Raw genomic sequence first — 19,172 nt, 5'->3', positions numbered from 1 at the left:
ACGACTCAGCCTAACCACAGAGTTCCTCCAGACCACATGAGGAGGAGGAGGCTTGTTTTGCTTTGATGAATGAACCTGTAAGCCGACGTCGGCGCTCAGGACGGCTCAGTGGCATGAATGCTGTGTTTCTATCTAACACCCTCATTTCCTGTTTGACTCAAATTAACAACTTCTCTTCCTCCTGCACGTCCGTAACATTTTATATTCCTACAATTACCAGATTAATAAATACTACAATGTAATCACAACAAGTTCTGGAAGTAGTTAGGCTTAGTAATGTAGAATATTAATGATTTTAATTCGATGTAACTTTGCTCAGACTCAGTTTAAGGTACACCTGTAACAATCCTAGGTCTTTGAAGCTCATTATGTTTACTTTTTGTTGCCATTAGCACAGAGAGGTCCTTGTAGCTATCAGAGGTGTTTGTGTGTCTTCATGGTGTTTGTCCTCCCGTTGACCCACATGATGGCTTTGTAATATTAGAAGCCCCTGTCACTCTAACACACTTGTGTGTTGGTGTCCCTACTCTCCTGTCACACACAGTAACAAACACACACCGCTCCTCTGGCCTCCTTCACAGTTTGACCTCTGCTCACTTGCACGTTGCAGCTCCAGTGTAGCTGTGTTGCTGCTGAATAGCGATGATCTCTCACTGACTGCATCTTTCGACACTTAACCCTTTGTTTGCCCCCTCATAGTGTCTTCCTACAGGGGAATGTCGGTCGTCTGCCGCGCTCACATCCGTCACAAAGTGCAGTGTGGAGCGCAGAAGGCGGTTGCCATGGTTCAGAAATATTTTGACTGTTATATTTTACCCCAACCACATTTCCCAGCATTCTAAGTGTTTTTCATCATGGGTCCACGGCCTCAAACCAGTTGAGTCATAACTGTAGGCCTGTTTCACACTTTTATTAAAACAATCTGTCTCTTTTGTTCATATTTGAAGTGACTTATCGGTCAAAGTACTGCTGGAACCAAGGAAACCATCTTAGCTTTACCGTCCTCTGGTTGTTCCTCTGCTGTGTCCTCCCTCCTAACCTGTCCTGCTGCTGTGCCTCCAGGCGGCCCAGGTGGTGCTGATCTCCTTGTTTGAACTCAACACTCCTGAGTTCACCATGCTGCTGGGAGCTCTGCCCAAGACCTTCCAGGACGGAGCCACCAAACTGCTGCACAACCACCTGAAGAACTCCAGCAACACCAGTAGCAATGTGGTGAGTAGAAGGGAAACCGTCTCCCAGCAGCGACCACAGAGATCGGCAACCTCCTCCAGGCCTTTTGGGGACCTGTTGGTGACATTTTGAATCAAATCATGACTTCACTGTTTCCTTGCTCTCCAGGGGTCTCCAAGCAACACCATTGGTCGGACACCAACGCGCCACACACCGAGCAGGACGAGCCCCCTCACCTCTCCGACAAACTGTTCCCATGGAGGACTGTCTCCAAGGTAACCCAACCCTTCCTCTACAGCTCAGCTCAGTCTGTGATCTAACCTGAGGGATGTTTTCGACCTAACACACACACACACACACCCTGAGCTCACTGTCAGTCACAGCCTGACCGGTTGGATGATGATGATGGTGAGTGAGCTGCTCATCTAAGAGCTCAGCGCAATGAATCACCGGAAGACAAATGGATCCGACTGAAGCCTATGTAGGTGCTGTCCCTCCCCGCCCACTTCCTATTCCCCTTTGTGTACGCACTCCAGCTAACCAGTAGGAGTTCCAAGTACAGCATCAAGGGTGAAAACCTTCCCCGGCTGTGTAGTAAGCTGGTTCCCCCGGGCGCTGAGAGGCTCCACGTTTACAATCCAGCTGAGGCCCCGGTCATCTGAGCTCAAAGATTAACTCCGCCTCCCTCCGCTTGAGGCCTCGCTGGTCACTGAGATCAGCCGGCACGTTGGACTGTAAACCCGCAGCCTCCCGACCCTCCAGCGCTCACGGTTTGATTCGTGTTCAACACACGCATGACCGATCCAGACATGCGGCCGCAGGGATTAAACGTGCGTCTCTATGGCAACAGTAGAATAGACGGTTTATGTTTTACTGTTTAATGAGCAGCTTCAGCTCCGTGTTCATGAAGCATGTTGAGCTCAAACACAGCGAGGAGATGTGGCAGTGAAAGTGCTGATTACCATAATTGGGCCTGAAGCACACACACACACACACACACACTCACTCCTTTCACATGAGCTCTGCTGTGGATTCTCTTACCTTCTAATGTTTCCTCTTATTAACACTTTCCCCCTAACCTTCACTCTCAGACTGCTTTCTTTTTGTCTCTTTTCTCCCTTTTCCTCCTGCACTTGTCTTCTCCCCTCCCTGTCCTCCTGTCCTTCCTGTCCTTCCTGTCTGTGGTCTCCCCGTGTTGTTGACATCCTCCCACCTTGCCTCATCCTCTCACTTCCGTCTGTCCGTCCCTCCCTCCCTCCCTGCTGCACTGTGGCAACAGTCGGTTATGGGGTTGGGGTGTGGACGGGCTGTCGAAGCAAACCCCTGCTCCTCCTCCTCCTCCTCCACCTCACTCCACCCCTGCTGCCCCCTCCCTAAGGGTCCTGCGCCGAGCGTACTCGCCCAGGTAATGAGGAAGCTCCAGACACAGGAGCTTAAGGAAGCCAGACATTTGCCTGTTATTCTTATCCAAATTCTCCTTCCCCTCTTCTAGCCTTACTTCATCTTCTCTGATCATAACGCATGAGTAATGCTGTGATGTGTGTGTGTGTGTGTGTGTTACACTTACACCTTAATCCTTAAACCCCTTTGCTTTCTAAATTGTAATCTGGTTGGATTTGAATGTTACAGCCTTCTGCTCTGCTTGTGTATCTTCATCAGAACCACGCCTCATAACCTGCGACCCCCTGTGTGTGTGTGTGTGTGTCTCCTCCCTGTGTGTTGTCTCTCTCGGTGTGTGACAGCATGATGGAGTACGATACGGAGAACATGAACTCGGAGGAGATCTACAGCTCGCTGCGCGGCGTCACAGAGGCCATCCAGAGCTTCAGCTACCGGAGCCAGGAGGACCTGAACGAGCCAATCAGACGAGAGGGCAAGAGGGACGACGCAGTAAGTCACGTTTGATGAGAGAGGCCAGGGGTCGTTGAACCCTGTTCATATAAGGCCTCAGGCTCAGTCGGCAACGTGAGGAGGATGGAGTTGTGTTTAACTGAAAGTCTGCCATCATCACAATCCCCGGCCGTATCAATGGAGCACAAAGTCTGCCCATTACATTAACCAGAGACAAACATATTGTTACAGGCAGACGGGTCATGGGAGGGGAGGGAGGGGAGGGGGTCAGAGGTACACAAGCTACAGGGAGGCCTCACTGGAAAACAGAAACAGGAGTACAGTCCTGATATTCAAGCAAAGAAATGAACCAAATTCTTCTGTACGGACGTCATTACAGCATTTTGTTTTTTTAACAAAAGGCAGTAAAATGGATCCTGTCCACATGCGTTCAGTGTGCAGCCTCTGTGATCAATCATGGTCCCTCTAATCGGCCATATCAAGCCTGCACTTCTGCATTTCATACATTATCTGACCCCTTGACCTTGGAAACCTCCCCATCCTAACTTTAATGACGTCTCTGAGACCTCGACAATGTTGCAGCTGTTCTGGATCGAGCTCTGGAAACACATTCACAGTGGTAGTGAGTGTTCCGGTCCTTTGTCTCTGATGCCATCTAGTGGTAACCAGGTGTTAACACAGGGACAAACAGTCTGCATGGTTGTCTATGGCCTTAAAGTGATATTAAAAATGTGAAGCCCTTAAAACTCTAATCTAGATCCACCTCAAACCCTTATCCTACCTGCCTTCTCTGTTCTTCAGGCAGGAAGAGAAGGTGTCGCGTCTTCCCCTTGCTCTGATCCTCGCCTGGGCCTGGACACGGTGGAAGGGGGCCGCACCGCCCTGGACAACAAGACCTCGCTGCTGAACACCCCGTCCCCGCGCTCCTTCTCAGGGCCGCGGGGTCGGGAGTTCGCCCCCTACGGCTTTGGAGAATCCATCTGCACCTACGACAAGAGCGCTCTGAAGGAGGCGGTGTTCGACGACGACGTGGAGCAGTTCCGTGACTGTGAGTTTAACGACAGGAGAAGGGAAAAGGTCCAATACTATAATTAGAACGATGACCAGCAAGTTAAGACTGAACGTGATCCTCCCTCTTTAAGGTAGTGTTAAGGATTTACAGCATGGGCGTTAAGTTAGATTGTATAGAATGGTATCCACAGTAGTAAAGTGGACAACCCAGACTTTGGTCCACCGGCGAGCTCAGTAAAGTTTAGGTTCCATCTTAATAATAAAGCTCTTTAAAGTTACCGTGTTTGTTATCTTGGATCCATTGACGAGCTCTTTGTGTCCTGCCGTCATGACAACGTATTGTTGCCCTGTCCCCCTTATCACCGCACCAAAGCAGATCTGTTGTCCGCCGTTGCCTCATTGTGTGATGTCACCTTTTACAAACGTTAGGGTTACAGGAAACAGGATGTCAGTTGTAAATGTTGTTACGGCTCATTGGTTGTAAGACTCAACCCAGGAGCCCGCCTGTCGTGTGTTGTCATCACATCCTCTGCTGTCCACATCCTTGTCGTCCTCTCCCCTCCTCTTCCTCCTCTTCCTCCCCATCTCTCCACTCTCATCCCCTCGCCTCCTCCTCCTCAACAGGCCGACGTCAGGAAAGTGGCGAGAACAAGCTGACGCTGCCCAAAGTCTTTGCTCCTGGTAAAGACGCTTTCCGCCTTTGCCCACTTACTGACTGAGCCTCTGACAGATTTACTGACTGATCCTTCTCTCCCGTCACCTTAATCGTCCATGTTTGCATTCTGCTCACTCTGCATCCTGAACTCCCATCTCCATGTTTTCATTCTCTTCTGTTGTCGCTCTCCTGCCTCTCGTGCTTTCTTTGGTGTTTCACATCTCACCTGTGTGTTTGGGGATTGATTCAGTGTTTCAGTAAACTTACACACAGATCTATGCTCTGGTATATTAACTGTATAAATGCTGTTATTGGCATTTGAACAAGGTTTGGATGAAGATTTTCAATCAAACTTTGGCATTTAACCCTTACAGACATGGATGACCTGGAGGACTGAGAGGAACACACACACACACACACGCACGCACACACACACACACACACACACACACACACACACACAGTCACAGTCACACAGTCACGCACACACACACACACACACACACACACACACACACACACACACAGTCACACACACACACACACACACAGGCTCACAGGTTTTGACATGTTTGTATCTGCACGTGTTGACATGAGACGGTTAAAAAAGAAGCGACTGTCCAAAGGAATGAATCAATCTGAAATATGACAGCTCTTGTAAATATTTATTTGTCTGTAGCTGCGTTGTGTCCCGACCTCACTTCCTGCCTCTTCCGCTCAGTCGGACAGGACCACTCCGACCTGGTGGCGGACCTGCTGAAGGAACTGTCCAACCACAACGAGCGCTCAGAGGAACGCAAGGGCGCCCTGGTGGAGCTGCTGAAGATCACACGGGAAGACAGCACGGCCGTGTGGGACGAACACTTTAAGACCATCCTCCTCCTCCTCCTGGAGACGCTGAGCGATAAAGACGTACGTCCCTCTGAGTCTCTGTCTCTGCAGCACTGATTCCTACTGAGCCACACCAAACCTGTTTACTAAACATTTGTACTTCCCCTTGTTCCTGTTCCCAGCACACTATCCGGGCCATGGCTCTGCGTGTGCTCAAAGAGATTCTGAGGAACCAGCCGGCCCGGTTCAAAAACTACGCCGAGCTCACCATCATGAAGACGCTGGAGGCTCACAAAGACTCTCACAAAGAGGTGCGTGATCAACAATGACTGCTGCACACTCAGAAACACCTCAAAGGGATGATGATGATGATGATGATGTGTGTGTCTGCGTGTAGGTTGTGCGTGCGGCCGAGGAGGCGGCGGCCACCCTGGCCGGCTCCATCCACCCGGAGCAGTGCATCAAAGTCCTGTGCCCCATCGTGCAAACGGCCGACTACCCCATCAACCTGGCCGCCATCAAAATGCAAACCAAGGTCATCGAACGCATCGCCAAGGACTCTCTGATCCAGCTGCTGCCCGACATCATACCAGGACTCCTGCAGGTCTGAGGCTCACTGCAGCACATGTAGGATAGGGAACTTAGGAATGGAGAATGTGGAAAACCAAGGACTAACATTTGAGAAGAGAACTTGGGAAGTGCTTTGGTTTCTTTTACTGTTAATTTAATTTCTGAGTAAAAAAACAAATAGTTCTTATTTAGATTTGCAACATATTACAAATAAAGGAAAGAATATTATATTATGATATTAATTGTGGAGGGAAAATTGCACTGAATCCTTCCAAATGTTGGTGTTGGATCAGTTTTTCATGTTAGAGGAGGGAATTCTGGGAACAGGCGCAGCAGAAAAGTCCCCGTCAGAATCCAAAAGGCTTATTTGGACAATGTTCATATTTGGACAGAGGGAACATTTACCTTATTTGTACCTTGAAATGTTTGCTTGTCCTCTGTCACCTCTGGTATCCACTGACTGTGTGTGTGTGTGTGTGTGTGTGTGTGTGTGTGTGTGTCACTACCTTCCTCTCCAGGGCTACGACAACACAGAGAGCAGCGTTCGCAAGGCCAGCGTGTTCTGTCTGGTGGCTATCTACTCTGTGATTGGCGAGGACCTCAAACCACACCTGGCACAGCTCACCGGCAGCAAGGTACCAGCCACACTGGCAGGGATCTCACACACACACACACACACACACACACACACACACACACACACACACCGAGCAATGCAGGATCATTGAAGGGTTTAGTTTACTAAACTGAGTTCATCCAAATGACGGATGCAATGTTGAAGCTGTAAAATGTGACTACACACACACACACGTGCACACGAACACACACACTCTCGGAGATGCAGGACCTTATCACCTTTTCTTGTTGTCATTTCCCAGCCGGTTTCAGCCAGTTTTGCAGTTGTAAGGTGTCTGCCCTCATATTACTACAGCCTGTGGCCTTGGGTTGCATAAGGACAGAGGTCCAAGGGCGGCATCCACCTGAATGGACTGAGCTCTCCACACACACACACACACACACACACACACACACACACTCCAGCCACCTGTTTTTCTGGCAGGTCAAAAGTCTCTTACATAACCACTAAGGAAGACTTCATGAAGAAGATTTGTTAATGTTTCCTGTGTGTGGAGAGATTTCCTGGTGTTTGTTTACTGTGCTTGTGAATGTTAATGCTTCTCCTCTGCGTTTGTTTGCAGATGAAGTTATTGAATCTGTACATCAAACGGGCCCAGACGACAAACAGCAACAGCAGCAGCTCCTCAGACGTCTCCTCTCACAGTTAATGGACGGACGTCTTCGCTCCGAAGCCTCCGCACGTTGACTCATCCGCCCTCCGTCTCTTAGCTTCTCTCCTCCTCTCGCCCTCGTCGTAGCTCCGCCGCGCTTATCCCGCCGTTTCCAAGCAACCCTCGTCCGCGGCCGCGCTTTTGTCCTCTTCCTCCTCCTCTGCGCCCTTTTGCTCCACAAACAAACCTCTGATTGTAAGCGTGGTTTGGTTTTAGCCTGTGAAAGGAGGCGGTGGCGTCGACGCCTTCGTACACGATCGGTACTTTACATTGTTCTCTCTCGTCGTCCTCTGCACCTTGACTTAGAATCCACACACACACACACACACACAAAGCCCTGAAATTTGCATTGTAAATGAGTTTGGGTCAAAGCGAGGACAGTTGGGGTTGAGGTGTCATTTGGCTGGCCCAGTGATGTTCATGGGGTTTGGGGATCAAAACCAAATATTGGAAATCAATGTAAAATGAAGAAAACAACAACAACAACAACAACACAATGGCAAAATGCTAAGTTTGTGGATGAATGTTGAAAGGTTGTAAATTAAGATTATCTCCGTTTCATTTGATTCAACATGGGAACTCGTTGCTAAAGAGCCTTTCCGCAGCAAAATCGACAATCCTGGAATTCCGCGATGTCTCCGTTGAGGTGCAGAAGTGAGGATGAAATCGTCTTAACCCCTTTGTAAACGCGTGGAGGCTCGACCCTCTGGTTTTATTGCGTTGCCTGTATTTTCGGTGACTTTGTACGAAGAGGAAGTCCTTCCCTGTGTAAATACTTCCGGCGTTCCCTACACCCCCTCCCTCTCCCACGTGCGGCGTCGGGAAGAGAGACCAGCGCTTGGAGACGTCACCAGGCCTTACTCACTTACTCACACACTCCTGTTTCCTGACCGGGACTGCGGGGAGCAAACGGGCGGACGAACTGTACAGCACTGCAACTCTGGACTCTCAAAATGTGAATCCATGTCGGGAGTTTTAAGGAGGAACGCGCGCAGCACTGGCGGCGTTCCCGCAAAAAACGCAGTATTAGTTTGGAATCCTCCTTCAATTAACCACAGCTTCTGCAATAACCCTCAACCCACACGTCATGGTGTTTTTTTGTACATACACTTTTTGACCTCTCGCTTCGCAAATTTTACCTAATGTCGAGAAAAAGTGATCAGGTGGACTCTCTCACTCTTTTGCACGTTAGCAGATAGCTGTAATGCATGTGATAGACGCAGCACGCCTCAACTCTGTGCTGTTGTGTTGGGCCCGGGGGTTTTGGCTGTTAAAGTGCACTTGTAACATGGTAAACTTCACTCATCTCTGATTTAAACGTTTCAGCAGAGGAAGGGGGGGTTCTCATATGCAAAAAGGTACAGGACGGAGCGCCACCTATTGACCAAAACCATCTCCCTTTGGTTTTCCCTCACAGCCTAACTAAGTATCCAATGTGATTGAAAAAGCTTTAAAAACGTTGCATTCCTGCTGTGAGATTTGTCTTCAAGTCAGTTCTGTCCCTCTTTTGTTCCGATTTGTCAGATATGATTTGGTACGGCAAGAAACGGAACAATGGCAACGTTCTATTTACAAATTATGTTTTTTGGAATTTTGCTCACTTCTAGCAAAATAATATTTATAATTATAAGAATGAAATTAATTTAAGTGTTCCTGATTGGACTCCAGGACCGATAAGGATGCCCGGCGTCCTGTTTAGGATCGTTCGAGTGCCGCTGGAGTCTAGAATGGAATCTGGGCTGTCTCTCTGTCTATGGAATAAGATGAACGTATATAAGTACAGTATGTGATGTAAGTTGCTTTATCAGATAATATTATCAAATTTCAAAGTATTGGTACTGAAAATGTTCCTTCCACTGTAATTATTTTCCGTTTGATGGCTGAACTCTACAGATTTACCAATGATTGAACTACTGGTAGCAAACTTCTTCTTCTTCTGATGATGTCATCACGATGCTGGTCCCTATCAAAGTGTTCTCTGTGCACGTCGTCTCTACTTTGTCCCTTTTTGTTTTGTTTGATCATGTAATGTTTAGACCTGTATTTATATATTTTATTTGATCTTATTTTATTGAGTTTTTCATGATAAACTGTACAGAAAGCTTTTGTTAACATTCACCTGTGACAGATTTGCAACGACGCTCTAGAAATAAACATGAGAAGTGATGAAGGTGTTTGGATCACAGAAATTTGCTCCTTGAACTCTTGAGGTTTAAAGTCATTGTGTACTTTGTAATTATTATTATTGTTATAATAAGAATCATGCTGCATAATTGGGCCAAGGAATCCAAAGAAATTCCACCAAAAAAGTGCAAATATTATGGATTTTGTTTTTTTGAATTATACAAATTACCAGAAGACCTGATTCTACAAAATCTAAACTCGCAGAGACTTAAACTGTAAATGCAAACCTGACTTTGTCCCCTTGTTTTTCCTTTGGGGTGCGGGCAGTGGTGTTGCCCAGCTGTCCATTCATTTACAAGCCCATGAGAATGCTGAGGTGTGCTTAGCTGCTCTGTATAAACATTAACCTGAGCAGACTTTGAGATGACCAGAGCCTGAGGATGTCCGTCCATCTGCCCGCTGCCTTTTTATAACTTTCTCTTCTGGATTTAGATGTGCATTTTAGATAAAATTGTATAGAGAATTGAAAGCAAAAGTTAATAATTATTCTTTTACAAACCCACAGAAGCTCCTATTAGTCTCCTTACTGGTTCTAGAACGGAGAGACGGCTCTTAAATGTATTTATTATGTAGTATTTGAAATATCAGTTTTTCTTAAGTCCATAGTAGCTCTTCTGTGTCTTTGGGCAGCAATTTATTCCTCCTCTCTTCCATCAGTACTGTTAGAATTCAATGATAGGACAGCGTCTGTCTCCGTCCTCCTCCTCCTCCTCCCCATTGTCCCTTCTAGTGTTTGTCTTCAGCCTCGTCTCTCCAAACATCATTACACTAAGTGAGCTTCAAGTCTAGCTTTAGTGTCATATTGTTAGCAGTGTCAACACCAGTCAAGTGAGGCAGCTCTGAGTGCCTGGGCCCAGCTGGACGTTGGTAGTAGGGCGGTGCGTCCGCTCCCCCTGCCTCTCAAAGGTCACCCAAGGTATGCTAACGTAGGTGCTGATGACGTCACAGGGAGAATATAAGGGCAGGCCGGCCCGCTTTGGCAGCAGATCTCTCTGGAGTGAGACCAGCAGGCGCAGAGCTCCTCGTGTCTCCACGTTTTCCCTGTGATCCTGGACACAAGAAGACGGCACGCTGGAAAATATGCTGTTCAGCCACTCACAGCCTGAGTCCTACCACCAGCACTCTGCTAGTTACATTAGGTAAAGCACATCCATGTTGACGAGCGGGGGAAAGTTCCAGAAACTTGTGGATTTAGGAACGGAACAGAACTCTAAAAACACAAGTTTCAGGAAATGTTTGTGGAAGCATTGGTATAGTTTAATCTGATTTAAAATGGGAACTCATAGCTCCCAAAGCAGATTGGGTTGTTGGTGGTGTTTGTCTGATGGTTTGTCTGTTAGCAGGATATCTCCAAATGTTATTACATTTTGGTGCTGGTTGGCCTGATGGTGGCGCTATAGTGGGCATTTTTTATATTTTGGTTTGTATACTATCTGAAACAGAAGTCATAGATTCTCAGTTCTGTTTTCCTTGGATACTTTGTGGACCTGCATCCATCCATACTGGCCACGTCCACCTGGGCCCAGATTTTATGCCATTTGGGATTTTTTTTCCAAACATTTTTTTTCACCACCAACAATTTCGGCTCAATTTCTTAGTCTACTGTGCATAATTTCATTTGCTGTAATCAGCAACTCAGACTTGGCAAAGGTATGTGCTCTCTGACTGCCTTCTAGTTGCTTACTGCAGTCATTTGGAATTTGATATATATTTTGTAATATTTTTATAGGTTTCAATCCAGATATTTCAAATGAGAGGACTTCAGTTGGTTAGAGTGATTGATCTTAAAGGACAATTCTACTCAAACGGTCACAGATTAGCAGCTGTCGCTAACCTTTGCTCGTATGATAGAATGATTAGATACAAGAGAATGAAGGACACTCAGGTCGTGGCTTGTCTTTGGTGCTGACTGTCCCCTTGTCTCTTTCCTTCAGAGAGGCTTTGGCTCCTTTCCTAAAAAACGAAGAAGCGAGGCTCATGGCAGAAAGCGCCAGCAAAGGGAGCCCGTTCCAGTACGTTCTGTGTGCAGCCACCTCACCGGCTGTCAAACAGCAGGAGGAGACGCTCACGTATCTCAACCAAGGTAGCTCGCACTCCTGCTCCTTACCTGTACACACTGATTCAATGGAACTGGAGCTCATTTTGCTGCATGCTAGCCCCCAAGAACAGGGTCAGGTCAAAAGGGGGATTCCACAGATTTGACACATCAGATTCAGGTCATGGGGAGCAATATTTAGCAGCATGCTAAAGTCAGGGGAACGGACCCTCGCAACATCACAAGAGTCACTCCCTGTTAAAGCACCGGAATGCCACACAAAATCCACTCCAAATTCAATGTCCCCAACTTCCACAGCGCCCTCTACAGCCACAGAAGCCTCTACACAGCTGTCTGAATGTTCCAAATAGTTCTCATCAATAAACCAATGAACTGAGTTTGATGTGGAAAATCAGTCGAGCTCTCATTAAAGACCTGCTGCTGCACCCATTATAAAAACACTCAACACTTACTTAAGGTTAATTTAAAGGAATACTCCAGCAATTTGACAAAATTTCATGAATTTCAGAAAGTTTTTGGTTTAGATTATAATGATTAACGGTCATTTTAGTATACTGGTCACCTTTATAGAGAGATTAACATCAGTGTGTGGTGTTCCTTGGATAACTGGCTTCTCAGGGCAACATGAGCTCTTCCATGGATGTGTAATTGTCTGTTCTCATCCTTTGATACTTTTCCACTCCTTTTTTCTCTCCCTCTTTCCAATTTGTACTTCTGCCTTCTTTACATTATTCTTAACCACCTGAATGTTTTTTTATCTCTTAATTTTTAGGTTTTTGCTTTACTCACCATGCTTAGTTCTCCTGTATTTTCCTTATGAAAGTTCTCAGTCATCCCGGTCGTTGGATATCTGGCAGTAGGAGTCGATTGTGGCCAGTATCCCAACATATAGCAGCATAACTTTGTCATTAGTCACGTTTCTGGCACGGTTTGGCATTTAAAAATCAACAATGTTCCAAATGTGAGGGTTCATATGAAATATGTTACTTGTAACTTTAGTAGTTCAGGAGATTGATGATCATTACATCCTCAAATCTGTCTGTGTCACTCTTAAACGACCAGTGTTTGGTCATGAAGTCATCTTCCATGACTTCATGACCAAACTTAAGTCCAGATGCCTTGAACTCGTACTGCCAGATATCCTGCAGTTTCTTTGGAGTGACTGTAGGAGAAATATAAAATTTAGTCTTATTTACTATTGGTCAACAATTTCATCGCCATGGCAATGATGCACTGTAATCAGGAGCTCAAACCAACATGGTCTATAATTTAGGCAGTTAGTCTCTATAGGTCCGTCCTTAGCTACTTTATTGACATTTCCTTGTCTGACCATTACAGACACATCTAAGGTTTAGTAGTGGCTGGCCTAAGACATTTGGCTAACAAAAAAGGTTTTTAATTTGATTCCATCTCTATCCCCACTCCCCTTCTTCTCTGATTGACTGATGTCCCTTTTTTCAATTTTAATCGGGTCTTTTTTAATGTTTTAAAATGTAGGTCAGTCCTACGAAATCCGTATGCTTAACAGAAAACTAGTGGAGTATACAGATATAAGCAGCAAATATGTAAAGGTAGGTCAAAGGTTATTATCTGTCTTTTTTTGACATTCACCTGTCCTCTTATGTGTATGTATCCATTTCCTGGTTTGTCGCAGGTCTCTCAACCCTCCCTTCCACTTCAGGGGTGGGGTGCCGACCTCGGAGAGCTTGGTACTATCACCCAACTTAACTCTCCTCTGTCCCAGATATCACACTCTCCTTACAAACACAAGACAGCCTACCTACACACTCCTACCACATACCCCCCCACACACACACACACACACACACACACACACACATATCTTCCATCCATCTTTTGTTCATCCCAACATGCCTTTCTGCTCTTGTCTGCGCTGCTAGATTTACTCTTTAAAGGCATCAGACTGTCAGTGCATCTTAAATGTTGCTTGGAAAATATACATATACATTTGGGGGTAATTCATAAGAAATATAATATGAGCCGTGATCATTTAAGCTCCTAAAGTAATTTTTTTCCCAATTTAGATAAATTGATTAATCAACTGAATGGGCTTAGATAGCATTTTCTTATTGATCCCTAACACGTATGAACCAAATACATCAACCAATGCAAAAAAAAAAGGTGATCACGCAATCACAAGTCATGGACCAACTGACCTTGTCTTTTATGATTTACCCCCAAAAGTTTGAACAATAAAAAAAGGCACATCGATGCAAGTTTGAAACATTCAGGAGACATTGTGATGGGATGTTATCTGCTCTGTCTGAGCAGGCGTGTAGTTGCCTGGCTCTCACTGTGATCTCAGTTGTCCCAGCTCTGCTTACTCTGGGAGTTACCACAACTTGGACACCTGGAACAACAACCTGTGCAAACAAGCAGCTATAGGTTATTTTTGAATGACAAATGAAGACCATCAGCAGAACAAGGAGGAAGGAAGGACATTAAAGGACTGACGACAATGAAGGCAGCAGCATCTAGATAAGGAGAAGGCATCTTGAAAGCAGAATTTCACATAATGAGCCTCTGCTCTATGTGAAGACTGCTGCCAGTGCGCTCACATACTAACGTGGAGAGGATGCACAGTCCTGTGTGGGCACTTTGCGTGTCTTCGTCACCAAGCTGCTGGTGTCGCAGCCTAGAAACACAAAAACGGACAGGTGGCATCTCAGCAAACATATGACATGCTGGATGGTTTCTGGTCCTGGCGGTCGCTCATGCGTGAGCCTGCTCCCCCATAAACAGCCTGAATGTTGCTTGTTAATTTTATGATTTACTTAAATAGAAAGGGTCTCCATTAACAGACCCGCACCTGACCAGAGATGTGAAGAGAAGAGATCAGTTATCTGGCTTTGCTTCAGATAATAATCCACTGGTACTCTTTCTTTCTTTGGACAGCTGAGTTTGTACTTGGTTATATTTATGAGAAACATCATTTCAGTTGTCCAGATGTAGCAGGCCCTCCTTGTGCAGATGTGAGGATGCTCTGTGTCTCTGGCGGACAGAAATGGAGATGAAATTCACTGAGGTGTCTTCAAACTGCCTCATTGTCTTTTGAGGTGTAAATGTGGGGTGCGCTCTCGCACTTTACCCGACAGTTCAGCTGTTTGGGGAGTGTCGAGCGGCCCTGATTCCAGTCTCTGTGCTTCACCCTGACGCCCGTTTGCTCCTGTACACAGAGCGTTGTGCGAGTGGTGTTCCATGACCGTCGGCTGCAGTACATGGAACACCAGCAGCTGGAGGGATGGAAGTGGAACAGACCTGGAGACAGAATCCTGGACATAGGTGAGTTCATAGGATCATTAGGTTTAGTTTTAGTTTTTGTCCTCAGATTCCCAGTTGTTGACACCAAGTTACCACTACATGTAGCAAAGATTCCCCAATTCCATGTCTCATCATTCCCAACAAAATAGACTGATGGTCTCGTTGGTTCCTTGCAGATGTCCCGCTGTCAGTCGGGGTCGCTGAGCCTCGCACTGACTCTCTGCAGCTCAACACCATCGAGTTCCTGTGGGATCCTCTCAAAAATGCTTCTGTTTTCATTCAGGTACGGACATCATTTGGCATATGGGTCTCGTCCGTTTACGTGTGGAAAATCTGAGACGTAAACTTCTAACGACTCTCGTTCTTGTGTCATCATCTCGTCTTCAGGTCAACTGCATCAGCACTGAGTTCACTCCCAGGAAGCACGGCGGGGAGAAAGGAGTGCCGTTTCGTATCCAGGTGGACACATTCACCCTGAATGAAAGTGGAGAATACATGGACCATGTCCATTCATCCAGCTGCCAGATCAAAGTCTTCAAGGTACTTCAGGCTGTTCCTCCAGAGGTCTTTCGCTGCTGCTCACTCATGTTCTCAGACTCAGATTGTGGTGAAGTTCTCATTGCTATTGTTCAATGTTTCTAAAAGCCAAAAGGTGCAGATCGAAAACTAAAGACGGACAGAGAAAAGATGGATAAGAAGCCCCTACAAGACAGAGAGAAGTACCAGCCGTCCCACGACACCACCATACTAACAGAGGTGAGACATCCTGGGCAGCGGGACGTTTAACGTGATGTTCATGGAGACCTCGTCTGCTGTTTCCAGAGCGAGTGTGGACAAATATTTAACAAATGTTCCTTAATCTTTATTTCCATACGTCCCTGCCAGTCAGAATATGTTCCTCCTCCTGTTTTCCTCACATGCGTACAGTAAATTATAAACCAGCAGCTGTAGGTCACTGTGTGTTTGTTTTGGCGCTGAGGCCTGTCAATCATTGGGCCTGTGGCACAGGAAGTCAGCAACGTGCCTGGTTTGTTATTCACCTAAAGGAAAACGTGTTGTACAGATAGATGTTGACAGAGAAGAAGAAAAAGTTAAATTACAGTGAAATTAGTTTACCTATCAGGTGATACAGGAACACTGCAGTGACGTCATAGGACATCGCTTTGACCAGATGTGCTAACATAACACAATATACACAGTCATGTACGCAATCTTATTCTCTCTCTTCTCCCCCCCCACTCCCTGAAGTGCCCCCCTTGGCCCGACACCCTGAATATCCACAGCAGCAGCAGCAGCACTCCGTCACCTGTTTACCACAGCTCCCCGACATCCTGCACGTTCACAGATGGGTGAGTCGGCGTTGACGCAGAATGACGCCATTTTGACTCGAGCCGTCCTGATTCACTGTGAGACATCATACAGTTCAGTCATGATGTGATTGAGGGGTTTGTTGAAATCCTCATGACACTCATGAGACGAACATCACATATCTGTGGCGTCCCCTAGTGGTTGAATTTGATTTGGGGAAAAAAACATTTTAGACTTAAATTTTGGACTTAAAACTTAAATACTCAACCAATCACCCCATTGTTGTTCTTTCTTCCTCATGTGCATGTTTTTGTAGCAACTGCTCTCCAACCCCACCCGGTGAGCTCGTCCTACCCGGCTGCTCTGATGTAAGTAAGGAAGAGAGTGTTAATGCCGGTGCTCTCTTACTCCTTTTAGGCCATCATTTTGATAGGAGACAGTAGATGCTGTGCTGCTAAACTCATTTCAAGGGCTCTTCCTCTTTTTGACATGTAGCACCTTCTGCCGTCGTCCTCGCCACAGGACACTCAGCAGTGGCTGCAGCAGCACAGGTTCTCGCCTTATTCAAGGCTCTTCACCAGCTTCTCAGGTAACAAAACAATCTGAACCCACTTTTAAGGGTGTACAAATATACACTCAGAGCTCAACCTCCTGTTGAGTTGATGGTCCGTAGTTTAGGCAGTATTCAACTTACCAACTTATCCTTTACTGTGTGTCAGAGTTCCTCCATTAGAATGAATCACTTCCGGTGTACGTAAGACAAAACACGTGAACGTAGTGTGAAGACTCTCAGTGGTTGTCTGACCCATGACCAGAACCAATCAGAGCAGCAGGTAGAACAGGCCAGGAAGAAGACTGGACCCAATGTGGAGACTAAAAGATTCTGCTTCGTCTTACAGGTGCTGATCTGTTGAGGATGAGCAGGGAGGATCTGATTCAGATCTGCGGTCCAGCAGATGGAATCCGCCTCTTCAACACCATGAAGGGAAGGTGAGAGACTTTAACCAGGATTGATGCAATGCTATTGAAGATAAAAAAAAAAGATGGAAGTTCCAAGACCAACTCCTGTGTTCTGTGTAAGTACCTCCTGACCTCTTGTTCTCCAGGTACATACAACCCCGTCTCACCATCTACGTGTGTCAGCAGCAGGCCAGAAACCAACCTCCCATCAAGCCAGGAGGTGGCGATGGTGAGTGCAGAAAACGAGACGTATTGAAAGAGTCATTGCATTCATCACAGACAGGTGAGCGACCATATCTATGAGTCTTAGAGTCAAGGTGCTAAAGGGGGGATTCTATAGGAAAAGACCTACACAACCTTTTGGAGTAGAAAAATAATAATAAGGAACTTGTATACAAATAAGAAAGTTCATTCATGTCGTCCAATCTTTCCCCGGTGCTCTGCTGCTCTGGTTGACCTGTGAGCGTGTCTCTCTCTCTCTCTCCCCTCTAGTCTATCACGCCCTGTACCTGGACGAACTGACGCTGTTGGATCTCTCTGAGAAGATCGCCATGTTGTATAACATCAGCTCACAACAGATCACACAGATCTACAGGCAGAAAGCCACCGGGATCCACATCCTGGTGTGTGACGAGGTACCTCACTCTGCTGCTCACTCTGCTGCTCACTCTCTAGACTGAACTTCAGAGAAACAGCTTCATTAAGTCATTTGTTTGTTTCAGATGGTAAAGAACTTCTCAGAAGAAACAAGCTTCACCATTAACACCATAAGGGGTAAATCAATCTCTCAATCTCTCTCTCTCTGATGATGCCTACCATAAGAACTAATTACTTGCGAACACAACCACACACACACACACATACACACACTCTACTCTGCTCTCTGGACTTGGGACCACCTGTTGGCCTTAAACGGTAATCTCTCTCTCTCTCTCTCTCTCTCTCTCTCTCTCTCTCTCTCTCCTGATTATTCTTCTCCTATTAGTCTTTTCCTTCATAGTTCCCTTCTTCTTTATGTTCCACAGATGAGAGTAGCGATGGCTTTCATGTTGTGCTGAAATGACCTGAAGGCCCAGTCGGATCCAGGATCTGCTGTTCTACAGAATGTTTATAGATCATGATGTATTATAAATGTGATAATTCTTCACAATTCAAAAACTTAACAAAGACTTTCAGTACAGTTAAATGTTCAGTTTAAAGTTGATTATGTAGTTTACTTACATCTCTGTTAAGTGACTGATTCATGTTCAGTTTGGTTTGTAATTAGTCATAAACTGCTTCTGTTGGCCTGTATTGCTGTTCTACGTGTAGATTCTAGTTTTAATATCTATCAACATATGAATTAGCAGGTTTGATAATAAATCAAATAGAGACAAATGAACAAAACTCTGTTATGTTGGTTTAAAGTTGGTACGTTCCACTTGCTCTGCTTCTCTTTGCTGCATAGGGAACTTCCTGTTTGGATTCATCCCTCTGACTGTATGATAAGTGTGTGTTTCCCTCTGAATAAAGTGTTTTCTGTTGTTTGGAGATGACCTGCATGGACACACTCTGTCTTCTTCTCTTCTCTTCTCTTCTCTTCTCTTCTCTTCTCTTCTCTTCTCTTCTCTTCTCTTCTCTTCTCTTCTCTTCTCTTCTCTTCTCTTCTCTCCTCCCCTCTCCTCTCCTCTCCTCTCGCTCAGACCCACAGCTGTTCCTCACTCTGAGCAGTGGACAGCTGCGTTTTTATGGCAGAACAGTGAAGAGGATCAGGATCATTTTCATCCTGACACTTCATTCTTGTTGTGCTGCTTCCTGTCATCCCCTGTTGTAAACCTGATGTAACCAGCTGATCTAGATTTATAGTGCCGGCATGTAGTTTTCTTAAGCAATTTAAATAAATTGTCACTGATAATTAGTGACTTAAATATGTAAGCATTAGATATACGTATTCACCTTCACGTCAGTTTTACCTTTGTTGTGTCTTGTTCAGGCCACTAGAGGGCGCCATGAGCTAAACCAATAC

General features: G+C 45.9%; 2 protein-coding genes across 5 annotated transcripts in view; both read left to right on the top strand.

Annotated features, from left to right (window-relative positions):
• The window catches only part of clasp1a (cytoplasmic linker associated protein 1a), a 60,186-nt gene extending 50,639 nt beyond the window's left edge, over positions 1–9,547 (top strand). The window contains exons 31-40 of the mRNA XM_076167804.1: positions 1,063–1,212; positions 1,339–1,445; positions 2,450–2,575; positions 2,913–3,060; positions 3,823–4,069; positions 5,409–5,599; positions 5,701–5,829; positions 5,916–6,122; positions 6,607–6,723; positions 7,288–9,547. Of these exons, the coding sequence (XP_076023919.1) occupies positions 1,063–1,212; positions 1,339–1,445; positions 2,450–2,575; positions 2,913–3,060; positions 3,823–4,069; positions 5,409–5,599; positions 5,701–5,829; positions 5,916–6,122; positions 6,607–6,723; positions 7,288–7,374 (1,509 nt within the window). The 3' untranslated portion in view covers positions 7,375–9,547. The remainder of the gene's footprint in view (positions 1–1,062; positions 1,213–1,338; positions 1,446–2,449; positions 2,576–2,912; positions 3,061–3,822; positions 4,070–5,408; positions 5,600–5,700; positions 5,830–5,915; positions 6,123–6,606; positions 6,724–7,287) is intronic.
• A 985-nt stretch (positions 9,548–10,532) lies between these two features.
• Positions 10,533–18,322, top strand: tfcp2l1 (transcription factor CP2-like 1). Of its 4 annotated transcripts, none has more exons than XM_076167827.1 (15): positions 10,533–10,700; positions 11,496–11,644; positions 13,115–13,188; positions 14,815–14,920; positions 15,076–15,182; positions 15,287–15,439; positions 15,545–15,655; positions 16,148–16,248; positions 16,524–16,575; positions 16,703–16,796; positions 17,107–17,197; positions 17,314–17,396; positions 17,660–17,802; positions 17,890–17,941; positions 18,193–18,322. In XM_076167827.1, the coding sequence occupies exons 1-15, from the start codon at positions 10,642–10,644 to the stop codon at positions 18,228–18,230; spliced, it is 1,413 nt and encodes a 470-aa protein (XP_076023942.1). In that variant the 5' UTR covers positions 10,533–10,641; the 3' UTR covers positions 18,231–18,322. The 4 variants fall into 4 exon arrangements, with proteins under 4 accessions (XP_076023942.1, XP_076023941.1, XP_076023943.1 ...); XM_076167826.1 differs by having other exon boundaries at positions 17,314–17,450; XM_076167828.1 differs by lacking the exons at positions 10,533–10,700; positions 13,115–13,188 and having other exon boundaries at positions 11,628–11,644; positions 13,272–14,920; positions 17,314–17,450.
• The last annotated feature ends 850 nt before the right edge of the window (positions 18,323–19,172 follow it).

This window comes from Genypterus blacodes, unplaced genomic scaffold (genome assembly GCF_046128005.1).
Source record: "Genypterus blacodes isolate CSIRO-AG114 ecotype Tasmania unplaced genomic scaffold, CSIRO-AGI_Gbla_v1 ptg000176l_1, whole genome shotgun sequence".
In the NCBI taxonomy this organism is placed as follows: Eukaryota; Metazoa; Chordata; class Actinopteri; order Ophidiiformes; family Ophidiidae; genus Genypterus; species Genypterus blacodes.
Note: the sequence above shows the minus strand (reverse complement) of the source record. Positions and strands in the feature narration are given on the sequence as shown.

What these genes read in the sequence shown, in the direction of transcription:
- tfcp2l1 (XM_076167826.1), top strand. Translation starts at nt 10,642, where the DNA reads ATGCTGTTCAGCCACTCACAGCCTGAGTCCTACCACCAGCACTCTGCT. An exon ending in GCTCTTCACCAGCTTCTCAG is followed by an intron (nt 16,797 to 17,106) that starts GTAACAAAACAA and finishes TTCGTCTTACAG; the next exon opens with GTGCTGATCTGTTGAGGATG. An exon ending in ACATCCTGGTGTGTGACGAG is followed by an intron (nt 17,803 to 17,889) that starts GTACCTCACTCT and finishes TGTTTGTTTCAG; the next exon opens with ATGGTAAAGAACTTCTCAGA.